A 17,147-nucleotide genomic window follows, 5' to 3' on the forward strand; every position below is an offset into this window, starting at 1 on the left:
GGCCTCTCTTTTGTCTTGCTCTCGGCCCTGAGCGTTTCCAGACTCTCGAAAGCCTGACCTGGGAGGGGAAACTGGAATCAAGCAGTTGACCGACCCCCTCTCCCCAACACACCCGCCACCCGTATCCCGGGAAGGGGAGTGGGGGGTCCGGGCTGTGGGAGACACTGGGACTCAGATGAGGCCTGCGGGAGAGGAGGGGTGCGGGGCTCGGGCTGGAAGGCAAGGCTGGCCCAGAGCGCGGAGGGGCCCGGTGCGCATCTCTCCCCCCGCGCGGCCCGGGGTTGGCACTGCCGCCCTCCCGCGGGTCGGGTGGCCGCGCTGACCGACCCTGCCTCTGCGGGGCTCGCTCCCGGGCCTGGCTCGGGGCCGCCGCCGCTGCTGCCGCCGCCGCCCCCCGCCCCCCGCCCCCCCGCGCGCAGGCTGTCTCCAGTCGCGGCCACGGGGTAGCGCTCGGCCCCCCTCTCCGCGTCTCCGCCTCCGCCTCCGCCGCGCTCGTCCCCGGCTCACGCGGCCCCCGCAGCTCCGGCTCGGCGCAGGCAGGAGCGGCTCTCCGGACGCCGAGCCCGGGAAGCGGAGGGCGGCGGGCTCGGCGAGCGGCGGCAGCGGCGGCTGCGGAGGCGGGCGGCGGCGGCGGCGCGGCCCAGGCGGCGGGGCTCGTGCGGCGGCCGCTGCTCCTCGGGTCCGGGCGGCCGGCGAGCGCCGGGCGTCCGAGGAGGCGCCGCGCACCCGGAGCCGGGGCTGCCCGCCGGGCTCTCCGCGCATCTCGCCGAAGAGCTCCGGCCGGGGCGCGGCGGAGGGCAGCGCCGCCGGGCTCCATCGTCGGCCGGCAGGAGGCTCCGTGCCCGGGCGCCGGCGACAGCCCGGGCCGCCCAGCCCAGCAGCCGTCCCCGCCGCCCCGCAACCGGCACGGACATGGGCGCGCGGGGGTGCGCGCCGGGCCGCGGGACCCGCAAAGTTTGCTAGCCCGCTGGGCGCGGAGCCGAGGGCGCGCCCGGGCCCGGCGCCGCCGGGAGGGACCTAGCGTTCCCGGATCGGGCGCCGGGGCGGTGGAGCCGAGAGGGGCGGCTCGGCCCCGCCAGATGCCGCCTGCAAAGTTAGAGAGAAGAAAACTTCAGCTCCGAGGAGATTCGGACCGCTATGCTAGCCGCGCCCCCCGAAGCCCGCGCCCCTGAAAGAAGCCCCGCGTCCGCGTCGGCCGCCGCGCTCGCTTCCCACCCGGCCCCGGGCCCCCGACGCCGGGATCGGCGGTGACTGCGTCCGCGCGGAACCCAACCAGGGGGCGGGGAGGGGGCGGGGGGCGGGCAACGTGGCCACGGGAGGAAGTTTCCTGAAGTTGCCGGTTTATTCCGGAGCGCGGCCCGCGACCCGGCCGGTTCGTGGAGGCCGCCCCGCCTCGGAGAAGTCGGAGTTGGGGTGCTCCGGGAGGGAAGAGCCCCGAATCCGAGAGCGGGCTTTTCCTCTTTCTCTTCGCTCGCCCCTCGCCTTCCGGGATCGGACTTGGACCGCTGACGAGAAGGAAGGGTTGGGGTCGCTGGCGTCGCCCCTCCCGGGCATATACGGGCTCCGGCCCGAGCCGCGTGGACAGTCTCCCGGGACGAAGCCGCGGGGTTCCAGGACCACCCCCCGGATTATAAAACAGTGCGAAGCACCACCCCCCAAAGCTGGTTACCATGTGGGGGCTGCTGATATGGACGCTGCTGGCCCTGCACCAGATCCGTGCGACCGGAGCCCAAGGTACGGACGGCCACCCCCATGGGGGGCTGGGGAGGGGGCTGCGGCGGGGGCACTCTGGCCACACGGTGCCCTCCTGGACACGGGGCTTAGCCTGGGCAGAGCTCTCTCCAGGGAGTTTTAAGACACCCCCTTTCAGTTTGGGGGCTCTCTTTCGGGGGGTGGGGCCGTCTTTCTGAGACTTGTGGCTTCCTGAAGAGGGAAGGCGGGGGTCCGTGGAGGGCGGCGTGGTCCGGGGTGAGGTGAGGGGTGGCGACCCCCTCCCGCCGTGGGTGCCCTCGGGCCGGCGTGGGAGGGCGCGCCGTTCGGTGCCGGGCTCAGCGCCCGCCTCCCCGAGCTCCTCAGCCCGGGCTCCCAGTCCCCGCCTGGGGTCCGCGGGAAGAGCCAGGCCCTGCCGGGCAGGCGCGGGCCGCCCGGGGCCGAGGGAGTGGGGCGGGAGGACGGCGGCAGGAGCCCCAGTCGGGCGCCGGGAGCCGGGCTGGTCGCCCCGGGAGGGCAGTTGCAGGGCCTGGCCGCCTGGCCGCCGCCGGGGCTGGGGGTGCTCGGGGGAGAGGGGCCTCGATCCCGTGTCGCGCGTGCAACCGCGGACCCAGCGCAGGGTGGTGCGCGGGGAGGGTTTGAGGCGTCTCCCCTCCCGCCCCCAGATACGCGCAGCATCCTGCCTTTGCCTCCCCTCCACCGGCCGCTCCTGTCTCTGACCTGTAGCTGCCTGGAGCAGCCTCGCGGTGGAGAAGGGCTGCTTTGGGGGGGGGGGGGGGGGGGTGGAGGGAGCATTAGGAGGGAAGGGGAGGCGTGAGCTGCGCTGCGCCCCTCCAGAGGGCGGATGCCCAGACATCCCCCCCACCCCAGTCCTCCGGCAGGTCCCAGCGGGGGAGGGCGGCTGCACCGGCGCTTCCTTGCCTTTGGGGTTCGCAGATCCAGACAGTGGTGCCAGCGGTGTCCGAGCGGCGCCTGCTGGGGGCGGAGGGAGACGAAACCTGGACCAGGCTTCAGGACTGGAGGGGCTTGGCCTCCCCCTTCCAGGCTCAGGAGCATGCCTGGACCCACCGGGGGCGCGGGAATGTGGAGGCTCTGTCTCGAACCCGCCCCACCCCAGCTCAGGGGTCTCCGATCCGCGGCGGGGGTGAAGGGACCCCACTGCGTCCAGCGTCAGGCAGTCCAGAGAGCCAAGATCAAAGAGATGAGAATATCAGCACTCACTCACGGGGTTGAGGGGAGGATTTTACAACGTAATTTACCGTTAAAGCACTTAGAAATTTTGAAAGGGACCCTGTAAATGTAAGGTAATAAAAGTTATTAGTTTTATGATCATCATAAAATCTTCCAGCAGACGTGGACCTTAGAGGTTGGCCTACTCTAGAAACCATTTAACAGATAGGTAAACTGAGGTCCAGAGGCATTAAATGACTTACCCAAGGCTGCTGGCTGATCTGGGGACAGAGTCAGGGACCAGGTGAGTTCTGGGCCCTTGTCTCTCTTGGAACCGGGACTATCGACAGCTGCAGTGGGTTTGCTAGGGGCCTGGCCCTTCTTCTAAGGGTCCTGAGAGGACCTCGAGGCCACAGAATAGGATGGGGGTGTAGCCTTCCCTGCGGCATCTCACAGATTTGCTCAGAGATGCCCCGGGGGCTACTAGCTGGAAGCCTGGGCACAGGGAAGGCTCTGGGGATGTCGGCCTGTCTGGAAGCATCTGGCTTAATTACTCTACGGACTCTGGCAGGGGCATTGTTTCCCCGGGGCAGGTGGCTCACTAGTTCTTGCCTGTGCAGGCCCAGGCCCATAAAGAGTCCCGGGGGTACGGGAAGGTCCTTCCTGGGTCATCAAGCCTCTATCATGTCCCAGCCAATACTGTCCCATCCACTTGAGGCCAAGACTGAGCAGTCCAGTGGAATTTAAGGTCCGGCCACCTCCTGTCTCTGCTTCCTGCTGGAGGGGCTCACCCTGTCATCATCGATGAAGGTCTCTGATTGAGTTCGTCCCTCTCTGCTTCTCTTGTTTGCTGCCTTTCTGAATGAGGCTGCCCCCATCCCCTGCTGCTCCGTTTGTGTTCTCTGGCTCCGAGAGAGTGTTTTCCAGCGGCCGTGGGTACCCTGGGTTTGTCTCCTGGTGGAAGACCGTGCAGGGGATTGTGGGAACTTGGTCTCACCCGGACTCGAGGGCAGTGCTGATTGCACGGGGGTGGGAGGTGTGGGGGGAGGGGGCAGGGACAGGCCACAGAGGTTCGGGGGTCCTTTCCTGTCTGCTTTGGGGTTAGAGGATGGGGTTTCTCCTTGGCGTCTGAGTTGGCAGCCTTACCCTTGGTCCTCTGGGATAGTTGAAGCCACTGGCACTCTTTGTCTCTTCTGAGCCTGTGAGCCACATTCTCCAGTCATGACATAGGGTGAGGGACGAGGTGGCCTTCCTGCCCACAACAGACCTCACCTTGGCTGCTGCTGGATTTGGGCTAGACTTTGGCCAGTGTTTTCAGCTGCTGGACCCAGGCAACGCCACCTGCTATAAGGCAAGCCACCGTTTAACCACATCCCTGGAAATTCACACGCACTTCCGGAGCTAAGCGCAGCAATGCTGTAGGAAAGGGGATTGCCGGGTCTTTGGCGGAGACATAGCAAGTGCCTGGCACTTAGAAGGTGCTTCATAAAGTGTAATTGTTTTTACCATGATGATGATGATTGTTCTTACACTATAAGCCGAAGGACCATGAGGACCAGCTCTGGCCACCCACCAGAAAGGACTTGCATGCCTTTTCCTCACCCAGGATGCTTCTTTTACCTCCTCCTTCTTCCGAGGCTGTGTCACTCTGTCTTCCGTGGCCCTCTCGTGGTGTCGGGGTTCCCTCCCAGGTGCTCCGCCTGGAAACGTCTGGGTGAGCCTGGATGGCTGCATTTTGGCCTACTTCTCAAAAGACTCTTCGGGTGCCACAAAAATTAATTGCTGGTGGACATCCCGAGGAGGCCCAGGGGCTGGAAGGAGGGCAGTAGCAGCCCAGCCATCTGGTCCAGAAGGTTCTTTCGAGAGAACGGTGCCTGCGGGTGGGGAGGGACAGAAGGGAGTGTGAGTGGAGTGGAACAGGCAGTGTGGAAAAGCCCAGCCTCGGAGGCTCCTGAAGGCTCCAAAGGGAGAAAGTTTAGTGCTGGGAGCTAATCACAATAAAAGCCAAACAGCACGCGAGGGAGCGGGATGAAAGTTTAATTACATGGTGTGGCTAAGCTGTAATTATTAATTACTGACAGCAAAAAATAACTTATTGATCAGGGCCTCTTGCTAATTACCACAAGGCCCAGTGTCGTTCTTGCCTGGGGCACAGCTGGTACGCGTCAAAGCCCCACGCCAGAGGGGGCTGGGGGCGTCGCTGCTCCCTTCTGGGGCTCTCTGCCCTGCACCCCTCTCTTCCTCACCCCGTGCGCCCCTTAGCTTCAGCTGGGGGGCCTGGAACGTTCCGGCTGTGGCCAGATGGGTGACATAGTTTGGTGTTTCTCCTGGCTGCAGGATACGGCCCCTGCGTGGGAAGAGAAAGCTCAGGACCCCTCCCCAGAGGCCGAATCACGCTGGCAGCCGGACACCTGCCTCAGAAACCCTCCCTCTCATGCATTTGTTCGGCAAATGGTTATCGACCGCTCTCCCTTATGTCCTCTACTGGAAGGCCAAAGTAGGGGCCAGGAACCTTGTTTCATCAGGGAAGGGCGGCTGGGAAAGAGGCCAAATCCTTTACAGCAGTTCTCTGTTTAAACAGTGCCTGAACGGCCGACTTTAAAATGATGTGTTAAACTGCATATTGGTATGCATTTGACTTTGTACCACAGGACGCAGTTGGGCTGTAAGTTAAACAGTAAGGGGAGGAACTTGTTCTTTGTCCTGAGGACTTGAATGAATCCATGCATCGGACTTGAAATAAACACAAGAAGCCAGCTGGTGTTGTCCTCTGCCCATGAACCTGGGACAAGTGGCCGTCTAGTGTCTGCTTGTATACCCCTGGTGATGGAGGACTCACTACCTTACAAAAGAACGTGGTTTTTCGTGTCCCTGTGGCCGATTATCCTGGGATTTGGCTGTGGTTGAGGAAGTCCTCTGACTGGCTGGGACACCTCCTCCCCAGTCCCTCTGGACTCCCTGCCCCTCGGGGAGTTGGGAGCCTGAGCTGGAGTTGATGTTGGGTGTTACGGGGCTGCCTGGGGGATTTCCGCCCCGGCTCCCCTTGGAGCACACTGTCACAGAGGGCCCTCATGCTGCCTAAAACGGTGGGAATTAGTCATCATAATTCGGGGCCTAGGGATGCCAATAGCAACAAATGGGCCAGGAGCGACTGTCGGCAGCAGCCCCACTGCCTGTAATGGAAAAGAAAACAAGCCGGTTGCTGAGGCATCCAGGTTCCTCCTCGTGGCCGCCCCCCTCTGCTGTCCATACACTGGGCAGAAGGCAGGGCCAGTGTCCAGCAAGGGGCCATCTGGGGCTGTTCAGGGTCCTGGGGTGGGGGGAGAGGACGAGGAGGGCCTGCACAGCTGGTCTCGTCAGACTCCCCAGCCAGGTGTCTGGTCCAGAAAGCCCCGCTCTGAGCCCTACGGGGAGGCCCCCTTTCCGGCAGGCCAGCAGGTATGCACAGGGACCTGGTGGGGAGTTCCCAGGCCCTGCTTCCACCACTGAGTGACCTGGCGCCGAGACTCTTCTCGTCTGTGGAATGTGGAGGTGGTTAAAAATCACTCTCTCTACTGTGTAGGGTGGTTTAGTTTTTGGATGTTAAATGAGATCATCCTAATCGCTTTCGACTGTTCTCGGTAACTGCTAAGTGCTGACGATGCGCCGGCCACAAGGCTGCGAGGATGTCCTGACCCCCGCCTCCCAGCGCCCTGCTCTCCAACATCTCACCCGCTCTGCCCACTGCGCTGACCACTTCCCTGTTCCCAGAACTGCCCGGTCGCTCTCTGGCCTCCCGCCTGGCTCCGGAAGGTCCTGCCATCCCTGCGGCCACGCCGGGTCCTCCCCAGTATCTGCAAGGCCCTGTCCTTGCTTCCTGGAGGACTTTCCCCTCCTGTCCCTAATCTGTCCCTAAGCCCGTGAAAACATGGTGTCTCCGAGCGTGAACTCCTCCCCGCTTTACCTTCTCCGCGGCACTCAGCCTCACCGGACGCACGTATTGACTTGTTTATCTGTCTACCGTTGCTCCCTCTCATGGGGGCACGGCCTTTATTTTATTCACTGCTGTACCCCCCGTTGCTAGGGCAGCGCCTAATATGGAGAAGGAGCTCAAGGAATGGGAAAGAGGGAATGAAGAATTCGTGAATGAACACGTAGTGAAGGGATCAAGCCCTTTGTCTTTCGGCCTCTCCCTGCCCCTCCAGCTTCTTCTCGGACCAGTTACCCACTCCATTGGGCTCCCCTGTATGTCCCATAAGCCCCGTGTCATGGAGCCCACCTTGTGCTGAGTCAAGCACCCCGAGGACGGGAGCCCTGTCCCACAGCAACTACAGCCCAGACTTGCTTAGGGTGGGTCGCCTTGTCCTTGAGCCCGGAGCTCACCTGCCCAGGCTCACCTTCACTCCCCTGCCTCGGGCCCCTACAGGCGAAGCTGCTTCTGGCACCTGCTTTGGGCTAACGTGACCCTTGGGTCGTGACTGATTCCCTAGTAGCTGCACTGAACCTTTCTGAGATCAGGAGGACAGGTAGGGGTTTGGGGAGCAAGGCCACCCGCGTGTGGAGGCCTCACTTGAGACACACAAGAGAGGGAGGAAGACTTCCACCGGTATCAGAAGCCGTGGCCTCCGTCACTTCCCCTTGCAGCCCACTGGCCAGAACTGGTCACACGGCCCCGCCCCATGGCAAGGGGCCTGGCAAGTGCAGGCTTCTGTGTGCTGGAAAAAGGGACCGGTGTCTGGTGGGGGGGCATTGGTGATGTCCAGCATGTCTTCCTAACCACGGAGATGATCCGCGGTCACTCCAGAAGTGCGTTTCACACACAGTTACTTTCCTCCAGACAGGGCCGTGCCTAAAGCATCCCCAAGTGAGCCGCGGCTCTAGGCTCGCTCTTCCCTGCTTTCCAGGTTTTTTCCTTGAGCTGCTGAGTGGCATCCAGTGTCTCGATCAGTGCCTTGAAATTGGGGTGGCCCAGGGGCAAGCTCTGTCACTTTGTGCTGCCCTGGGCCACTTTGGGTTCAGTCACTAACATTCCCAGGAATTCCCCAATTCCTCATCCGTCCTGCCGGGGGGAGGAGCCAGGCAGGCGATGCAGGGGATAAGCCCAGAGCCTGGCTTGTCCCAGGCACTCAGCAAGCCAGTGTGACTAACTGTGCCTCTGTGTTGACCCCTCCAAAGGGTCTCAAGATAGGATCTCCGGTTGCATGGAGTTTCCAGATGCCCCACCCCAGCCGCCAAGCCCTGGGGATCTTTGTCATCCACCCGCATCTTCTTTTTCCACTTCTTGTTTCTTCCTCAGTTTTGAACGATCTGGTCTTCTCTCCACATCCTAGGGTCACCAGAGAGGAGGCATCCTCGCATTTGGTGTGCAATTCTGTGTGTCAGACGGTGTCAGGTGCAGTGTAACTGTTCCCTGCTTCTGCCCTCCGTCCACTCCAACATGCGGGTAAACTGAGGCTCACAGAGCTAGGAAGTCAGGATTAGAACATACAGCTCTGTGACCCCCAGTGCCTGTCATCTTCCACTCGCTCCGCCCTCGCCTCCGTGGCTCCCTTCCCTGATACCTTCCTTGAAAGAAGTGACCATTTGCTGATGAGACGCCCATTCTGTTGGGCTGTCCAAAGACCAGGCCGGCCCAGGGGCATGGTAGAGCTTGAAAATAACCCTCAGAACTCCTCCTCCTCTTCCTCCTCCTGATCCCCGCGGCCGTGTCCTCACTGAGCCTCAAGTTGACAGAATACGAGCAGTCAGGATGGGAACCCGGTCTTTCTCTGGGCTTCTCTTCCTTCCCCTGCCGCCCCCCCCCGGCCCCTCTCCGGGGGAACCTTGAGATGTTTGGTGAGTCTCCTTAAGGTCACTTGGGGCATTCAAGAAGAGATGCCAGTGATGAAGCCACAGAAGAGTCTTTTAAACTTGAATGGGGTGGGGAAGAGGCAATTAAAGTTTGATGCCATGCAGGAAGCTATTAGTGACCCAGAGCAGTGATGAAATTTTGATGATATGATAATCCTAAGGGGAGGAAATATTACTTGCCATCGTGTGGCCCATTGAGGGAATTCAGCTTCTGGGGCAGGCACGAGTGATATTCAAGGGCCTGTTGGAGCTGGGACCCAGGACCCTGGAACCAGCCCCCCGACCCAGCCCAGCTCTCAGGACACCTGGTCCTGTAAAGATGCCGGTGGGGGAGGTACTTGTGTGGCCCAGAATCTGAGCAATGGTCAGAGATCTGGCCGGACCCCTGGACGTTGGAGTTGCCACCCCGAGCATGGAAGTCAGTCCTGGATCTGCTACAGTTGTTCCACTACAGACTGCCCACTTTGGGCCACGAGAGCCAATCCAGAATGGGTCATCAGAGGGCCCTAGCCGGACAGCCCCGAGGAGCCTGAAACGTGGGTGACTCCCTGGGTGTAAATCCTGCTGGTCATTTACAGTCCGGTGACGTTGGATGAGTTAGTTCCATAGCCTGTCTGTGCCTTGTTTGCTTCATCTGCAGAGTGGAGAGACCAGGAGGCCTTACCTCATGGGGTCGTGATGGGGTTTCATAAGATCTGCTGAGCGCTCAGCATTCAGTGTATAGTGAATGCTGAGGAAATGCTTGTCATTGTCATTATTCTCACCGTCTTGGCTTTGGGGATGCAGAATCTGCTTTGGGTCTGCGATTTGTCACGTGCCCTGACCCCAGAGGCCTCTGCCATCTTTAACTCTCACAGACCTGCTGGTGGCATCTGAACGGATGCTCTTGGGGTTTTGGTTTATTCGGTTAAGACGTTTCCTGGCTCCAACTTAAAATGCAAGTACACCACGGAGAGCCCACATATGAAGCTCTTCTTAGCTGTTCAGACCTTAGGGTGAATGTTCTTATTGGATCTTTTCATAAAACCTCAAATTTCTGTGTGTAGCTTTACCGGACAACCGAGTTGCGTCTTCATCTCCATCTTCGGAGGGGTTTGGTCAGAAAGCATTCACGTTATTAATGTTGTTCGGACTCAAGTTCGGAAACATTCACTTTTCCAGGGTCACTCGATAATGTCAGAAAATGGCAGTGAGTACGGGTCAGGTCAGCTTCTTCCTGGGCTGCTGCCTTGGATCTGGTCAGGACTGGCTCACTGTATTACTTGATGGGACCACAAGCCGGGCCCCAGCTTTAGGGGACACAAGGGGTAGAAGGCACAGGGCGCAGCCTGCAGCAGCCTCTCCTCTCTGTGAGAGAAGCAGACCCCTCCTGGCTACCCCGTTTTCTCCCCAACAGGGTCTTAGTGGTAGGGTCTAAATGCTGAGACTGGTCAGGCCAGCCCTTCCAGATAGGCCCTTGCCCCCGTGGCTTTGTCACTGCTGTGGTGTCAGTGCCGAGCCCCCACCCCCCCGCCGCCATAGTCTGGCCCCATACGCGGTCCCAATCTCCCGTCCCCAACACCCTCCCTCATTGTGTTCAGCTGCCCTCACCACCCCGAACCCCTCAGCACCCTGCCCCTCTCTCCCCTGCTGTGCACCTCTCGCTCTTCCCCGAAGTCTTGACGCCAAAACACGTCCTCCCAGATGCCTCTGGGCTCCCAGGATGCCGCCGGTCCCGAGGTCTCATTTGCTACTTTGGCCTTGTTGGTTCTGAATTCTCTTTTCATGTGTGTGTGACTGATTTCTTTAATTATAAACTCCTTGAATTTAGATAATAACCTTCATCAGCAAGGGTAGAGGCATTAGACATAAATTATGGTTCCCAATTAATGAACTTAACCCTTCGAAGAAGGGCACGGGAGGTGATCCTAGCGTCAGGGGGAAGGTGATGGGGGTGAGGCTGTGCGGGACTCGGAAGCCGAGACGGATTCCCACTGGGTCCCTTTGAGCCTCCGTGTCCTCACTCAGGAAACTCGGGCCCATAAACACAGGGTTTCCCAGCTGTGGAGTGAGGGACTTTGCTAGTGGAGGAGCATGGACACGGGCCCCGGGGGAGCTGGCCGTGAGCCTGACGCTGCTTGTGCCCTTTTCCCCCTTTATATTCTGTTTTAAATATATGAAAATTTGCATCCCACTGCATAGTCTGTCTGAATTCTATTTTAACACACAAAGGGTATTTTAAAGCCCATTGATGCTGCTGGGAGAGATGGTATATCTGCCCCATGGCTTCCTGGACCCCCGGGGATCTAGGTCAAAACTTGGTTTTGAAAAATCGGAAGGAGATGTTCTCGTGGGTCACATCATCTGTTAGATCCCGAGGTACTTTCCATATTTCAACCATTTGTGTTTAAACTTTTCTAGAACATTTTAGACATATGTACTTCCTAAATCAGTTATGCCCAAAACATAATTGAACCTGGGCCCCCATAACCACTGGCCGGGAGAGCTCCGTGGCCATGCCTTCCAGGGTGTGGGCGGGAATATAAAGCGGTCGGCCCCTCCCTCGGCGACCCTGTTGCCTGAGTGGTTGGAGTTTTCTGGAGGCCTGTCCCCTGGCCTCTCCCTGGACTGTCCCCCTTCTCATCGCCAACCACCCAGCCCATCGGCAGCATTGTAGGGGCTGGGCACCGGCTAAATGTTCCCCATCCGTTTTGGTCACTCCCTTGAAATCTCTCTCGAGGCTCCTGGGCTTCTGGAAGCTGAAGGCATCCGTGCCGTCCCAGGCCCCATTGGGCAGCCCTGCCGGCCCCATCACCGTTCACATGCCCCGCGGCCCTGGCTCAGGCACTCGACACAGAGTACCGGGGAAACGCTGCCGCTCAGAGACCGCGCCCGACACTCAGGCCTTCTTGCTCCACCTCGAAGTCTCTTCCCCACGGGCCGTACGCTTTTGGCTTCACACGGCTCGGGCTGGCTCAGCCCAGTGGCCCTTGACCTTCCCACTCGGAGCCCCTTCTCCCTGGCCCCCGCGGAGCAAATGGAGGCAGGGGGCGGGTTGGGGGGCAGGTCGTCGTGAGGCCTGGAGCTGCCAAGGAGGGCCGAGGGGAGTTCCTCATTAGCTCTGCCCCAACCTCATTACAGAGCTGTGCATCACTGGGTGAGAAATGGTTGTCGTCGGGGCCGTAATAAATACGCTGCTGTCAGTGTTGACGTGATTGCACTAATGAACAGAAACCAGCCAGGGCGAGACGAGGGGAGAGGCTTCGGGCTGCGGCTCCGGGTGGCTGGAGAGCTCTGTCTGCCGCTTGCTGTCCCTCGCCCCAGGAAAACAGAAGCCTGGGCATGAGTGGGAAGAAGAGAAGTGTTGGCATTTAACCCCTTTCTCCGCAGGCTTTGGCAGATGAGGAACCTAGAAGGTGCTGGAAACTTCCAGGCCAAAGGACCATTGCTCGGCCCCAGGGAGTGAGGTGGGTGTGATAGGGACCCCAGGCCTCAGCCTGGGCCTGGGGCAGAGGCAAGCAGGGCCAGCCGGGGGGACCTCTGTGCTTTTGATGGCTCAGCCTCCCGTGGAGCCCGGGTGGAGGGCGCCCGCAGGAAGGCGTGGGGAGAAACACAGGGTCCATTGTCAGCACGCCTCGCCTGGAATGTCAGGACTTCTTGTCTGTCCAGGAACTTGGAATGTCCAGCCTCAGGGGGCAGGGAGCAGGCCCCCAACTCCAGCTACTCCGCTGGGGAAGAGCTCGGGGAGCCCCAGCTCCTGTGAAGCCGGGCTCAGGCTCAGTGTCAGAGCTGAAGCAAAGACTGCCTCTGAGATGCGGACAGATAGGGGAAGGCGGTGGCCCAGCTTAGGACCGGGCCTTGGGGCACCTGAGGGTTGAGGGAAGGCCAAATGCATGAGGGGTGCCCTTGCAACTGGGGCCCGAGGAGCACCTTCTTGGGACTCGGAGTAGTCTGCCTTGCGATGGAGGTGAAAGTGTGGTCCAGAGCTGTGGGGCTCACCCTGGAGCCTGCGTTCAGTCCTCTGGGAGAGCTTGCCAGAATGCAGATTCCGGGGCTACACCCACACGCCCCCGGAGCTTCTGATGGGGTGGGTCTGGGGTAGCGCCGGGAGCCCAGGGGCCATGCTTTGAGGAGGTCTAGCCTAGAGGCTGGAGGAGAAGTCGGGGTGCTGTGATGGTGGGCTTCTGCTCTGCACTGTGGTCAGCGGTCAGCCTCCTGCATTGCGCTCCTTCCTTTCTCCTGAAGACAGCAACAGAAGGCCAGCCCAGGGGCTTCCTTCCTGGGAGAGGAAGGGCGGGCCGTGAAGTTACCAGTGGCTGAAGCAGCTTTCGCTGGACGCTCCAACGTAGCTGTGTGTCTATGGGTAACAGAAGCCTTGACCCTCAGATTGTTCGTCAAGCATTTTCTAAGGACCTACTGTGTGCCGCGCACAGTGCCTGGGATCCATCAAAGGCCAGGGCAGGTCCCTGCTCTCATACTGTTCACGGTCAAGGCAGGCATCAAGCCTGTGGCCGCTAACATCGGGCAGTGTGGAAAGTGCTAAGAGCAGGTGCATCTAGGTCAGGGGCCCAGTGGGGCGACCTGAGACTGTTGCCCCAGAGGAGGTGACCTTGAAGCCTAGGTCTTGCAGGGTGGGAGGAGCCCCCATCTTCCTTGGGGGACCCCGTGAGCTTTGTGTTTTGACATCAGAAACCGCACATGCATAAAAAATACATAACTGGATCTTTTTGACACATGTATGATTTGTAAAATCACCACCAAAATCAAGGTAATGGACAGATGTGTCATTACCCAAAGTTTCCTTGTGCTGTTGGCAATCTTTCTGAGGCCGGTGGAGATCTTTCCCCCAACTAAATGTGTATCTAATTGTTCGAGTGTCATTTTTTGAGAACTTCCCATTCAGCACCGAGTTATCTCTGCACCTTTGTTGAAAATCAGTGGCCTGTCGACCTGCAGATCTATCTCTGGGCACCATATTGTGGTTTGTTTCTCTGTTTATCTCTATACCGCTAGCACACTATCGTGTTTCCTGTTGCTTTAGGAGAAGTCTCAAAACCTGGTAGTGTCCGTTCAGAACCGTTTTGGTTATTCTAGATCCCTGTGAATTTTTGAACCAGCTTATCTGTCTTTAGAATCCGTTTATGCATTTTTTAAAAGATTTTATTTATTTTGACAGAAATCACAGGGAGGCAGAGAGGCAGAGAGAGAGGAAAGGAAGCAGGCTCCCTGCTGAGCAGAGAGCCCGATGCGGGGCTCGATCCCCGAACCCCGGGATCATGACCTGAGCCGAAGGCAGAGGCTTTAACCCACTGAGCCACCCAGGTGCCCCAGTTTATGCATTTTAGAATCAGATTTTTTTCCCTCAAAAAGCCTGCTGGGATTTCTGATCGAGATCGCATTGATGAAACAGACAACGTGAAGAGCGTTGGCTCCCTTGACCTTGTCGGGTCCTCTGGCCTGTGAGCATGGGATTTTTCACTCTGTTCTGTAGCTCTTTGCTGTCTCTCAGCAGTGTTTTGTGGATTTCAGAGTACAGGTTCTGTACATTGTTTGTCAGATTTATCCTTAAGTATTTCCTGTTTTCGATGCAATTATAAATGCTCTTTTTTATTTCAGCTCGCCGTTGTTTGTTTGCAGGCTGGGGAAAGGCAGTTGATTCGGCCGTGTTGATCTTACACTCTGTGACTTGGTCCGACTAAAGGATTAGTTCTAGCGACATTTTTTGTAGACGCCATTGGATTTTCTGCATAGATGACTGGGTTTTCTCTGAATGCAGACAGTGTAATTCTTTTTCCAACCTGGATCTCTTTCTTTTTTGGGGGGGGCGGGGTTCTTCTTGACCTGGTGCACTGACTGGAACCTCCATTTTCATCCTTTTCTGTTGCTAAGCCAGCTCCCAGGCAGCAGGTGCACACCTTAGTGGTGGCTGACCCCCGAGGTCAGACTGTGCTCAGCCACATTCTCTAGTGACCTCCTCACATGTGGCTCTAGTCCCGAGGGTGCTTCTACTTAGGGGTACACGCACTCTTTGGCATCATCCATCTCTTAGAAGCTGTGCAAGGTCCAGCAGGGGAATAGCGGACAGAAGCACGGTGATTCTCCTGTCCGTCCACATCGGGAATGAGTTCATGCACTTGGCGTGTGTGGTCTTCCCTCCATACACCCCTCAGCTCTGGGTTGGTGAGCTCCAACCATAAGGGAACTCTGTGAACCACTATGGTCAGATTATAAAGGGCTCCTCATTTTCTGTGGAAGGGGATATGGGGCTAAGAGAGCCAAGTGAGGTGTCCCAAACCATAGAACTTGGGAGCTCGGGATTTCAGTCCCCTTCACAGGCTCCATCCTGCTGGAATTGGTGGTTTTCACTTGAGCAGAGTGGTGGGCCAAAAGTCGGCCCCTGGGCTATGGATTTGGAAGAGGGGCCACATGCTCCCCTTGCCTCCCCAGTGTGGATGTTTGAATAGCCCTTTGCAGGGCCGGGCCTCAGGGAGGCAACACAGAGGGCCGCTACTGTACCCCTCCCTCTCCTTTCCTTGTAGGGCCCTCCTGTCACTGGCTCACCAAGCTCCTAGGCCCAGCCCCAAGACGCTCAACCTGGGCTGCTCCCTGCTCCCCCAGCTTCTAGCCCCAGACACTGGGGGTCATCAGTGCAGTGGGGACTGGGGGTGGGGGGGGGCAGCTAACTCTGGACAATTAGCTTTTGTGTAATAAGAGCTCCCAGAGACCAACCCTTTTTCTGGAGCCAGATGTCCTTCTAAATGCTTTACGTGGATTATCTGGTCCTCTCAACAGCCCTGTGAGGAGGTAGACATACCCCTTCGTGTGGATTAGGAAACACGCCCAGAGAGTTCCAGCAGCTTGCCTGGAGTTGCATAGCTTATAAGCAGTGGACTCGGGAACAGGCCTAGACTCAGAGCCTTCGTTCTCAACCGCCGCACCATGCTAGGAGGCTGAGGTCCTGCCCGAGAGCCTTCTCTCTTTCTCCTACTTTTCCTCTAACTGCGGGTGAACAGAACAGCCTGGCCTCTTTTCCACGGCGGGCCCCTAGTTTGGCCTAGCTCAGGCCCCCTCATTTCTAGGCTAAATAAATTTGGCTAAATTATGTAACTTTCCTGAGCCTAGTTTCCCTCTTCTGTTAAGTGTGGCCTTAATACAAACAAAACTCCCTCACACTCACGGGGCTGTTGGGAGGCTCTCCTGAGATAGTACGTGGGAGCAGACCTCACACAGAGCCGGGCGGCTGCGGGATTACTGTGGGAGTCACGGGGGGCCCCACACGATCCCTGTCTCCTCCACCCGGGCCACCACTGCGCTCCTGGCCCAGGCGCCAAAGACTGTGCCCGCCTGTCACAGCTCTGCCCATGACTGTGTTCACCACCCACCCCCCACCCACAGCAGCCTCCCTGGGCACCCCAGGGGTTTGCCCCATGGAACAAGGCACTCAAGAGCACCCCAGATCACCACTCGCGGGGAGGGAGGTGTGGCTGGAAGAGATGCTGTCCGTCCCGTGGGTGCACTCCTCGTCACCGTTGTCCCGTGTTTGATTGACCCGCAGACATCAATTACGAGACACATCATTATTTTATGTGCTATTACGATGGAAAAAAATACTGCCATTTAATCTGTAATAAGATGCGTCCTGACCCCAGAGATGTAAAAATGCACTCGGAGCCCAGAGAATGGCCCATCGCGCCGTTTTCAGAGCGCTCAGCCCTCGCCAGGCTCTGTGCCGAGGGAACTGTGTTCGTGAACACATTAGTTTAACCCCCACGAGTTTGACTTCGACCATCCCGTTGGCCACAGAACAGGCTGGGGGAGGGGATACAGACTGTGTCCGGTGCCACGGACGTTCCCTGGAAGTCCCCGGCCTCTGGCCAGCGCTGACTCTCTTCAGTTGGGCTCAGGGAGGGCAAGACAGAGAAAGGCTAAGGGGTTCAGGGGCCACCCTGAATGCTGCCCTTCTGTCCCCAGTCCCGGGACCATCACAGAGCAGCCCCTGGGGCCCAGGCTCAGACCCCTGGGTGTTCCCCTGGCGTCCCCCAACCCTTTGCCGGCCCCCATCCCTGTCTTCCTGGAATGTGCTGGGCCCAAGGAAACCTCCCTGCCTGTCTTGTTCCAGCCTCCGCATTCCTTCCTCGGTGCTGCCTGAAGCCAGCACCTGTCTCCTGGGGGACAGTGGCCCTGGAGGCGTGAATGTCTGGCCTTGGTTCCTCACTAGGCCTCCCCCTCTGAGCCGGGACTTCCGGGCCAGGCCAGAGCTTCTGAATCAACCCTGCTTGGCTCTTCTCTTCGTTGGCTGACCCTGAAAGCTGAGCTGAGGGTTTGCGTCTAATTACACGGAGACCCCGGGACAGGCTGGCACAGACGAGCTCCCCGCATCCGCCCAGCCCTCAGGCTTTGGGCACTGTTGGCGGTGGTTTCCTTGGAGAGGCCAAGGCCCTAAGGACAGCTGGCCTGTC

General features: G+C 59.0%; 1 protein-coding gene across 1 annotated transcript in view; it reads left to right on the forward strand.

Moving 5' to 3' along the window:
• Window positions 1–792: 792 nt before the first annotated feature.
• Window positions 793–17,147, forward strand: part of SDK2 (sidekick cell adhesion molecule 2) — a 250,550-nt gene continuing 234,195 nt past the window's right edge. The window contains exon 1 of the mRNA XM_004749035.3: window positions 793–1,734. Within this exon, the coding sequence (XP_004749092.1) occupies window positions 1,671–1,734 (64 nt within the window). The 5' untranslated portion in view covers window positions 793–1,670. The remainder of the gene's footprint in view (window positions 1,735–17,147) is intronic.

Source organism: Mustela putorius, unplaced genomic scaffold (genome assembly GCF_011764305.1).
Source record: "Mustela putorius furo isolate JIRA1106 unplaced genomic scaffold, ASM1176430v1.1 tig00000873_pilon_pilon_pilon, whole genome shotgun sequence".
NCBI classification, from domain to species: domain Eukaryota; kingdom Metazoa; phylum Chordata; class Mammalia; order Carnivora; family Mustelidae; genus Mustela; species Mustela putorius.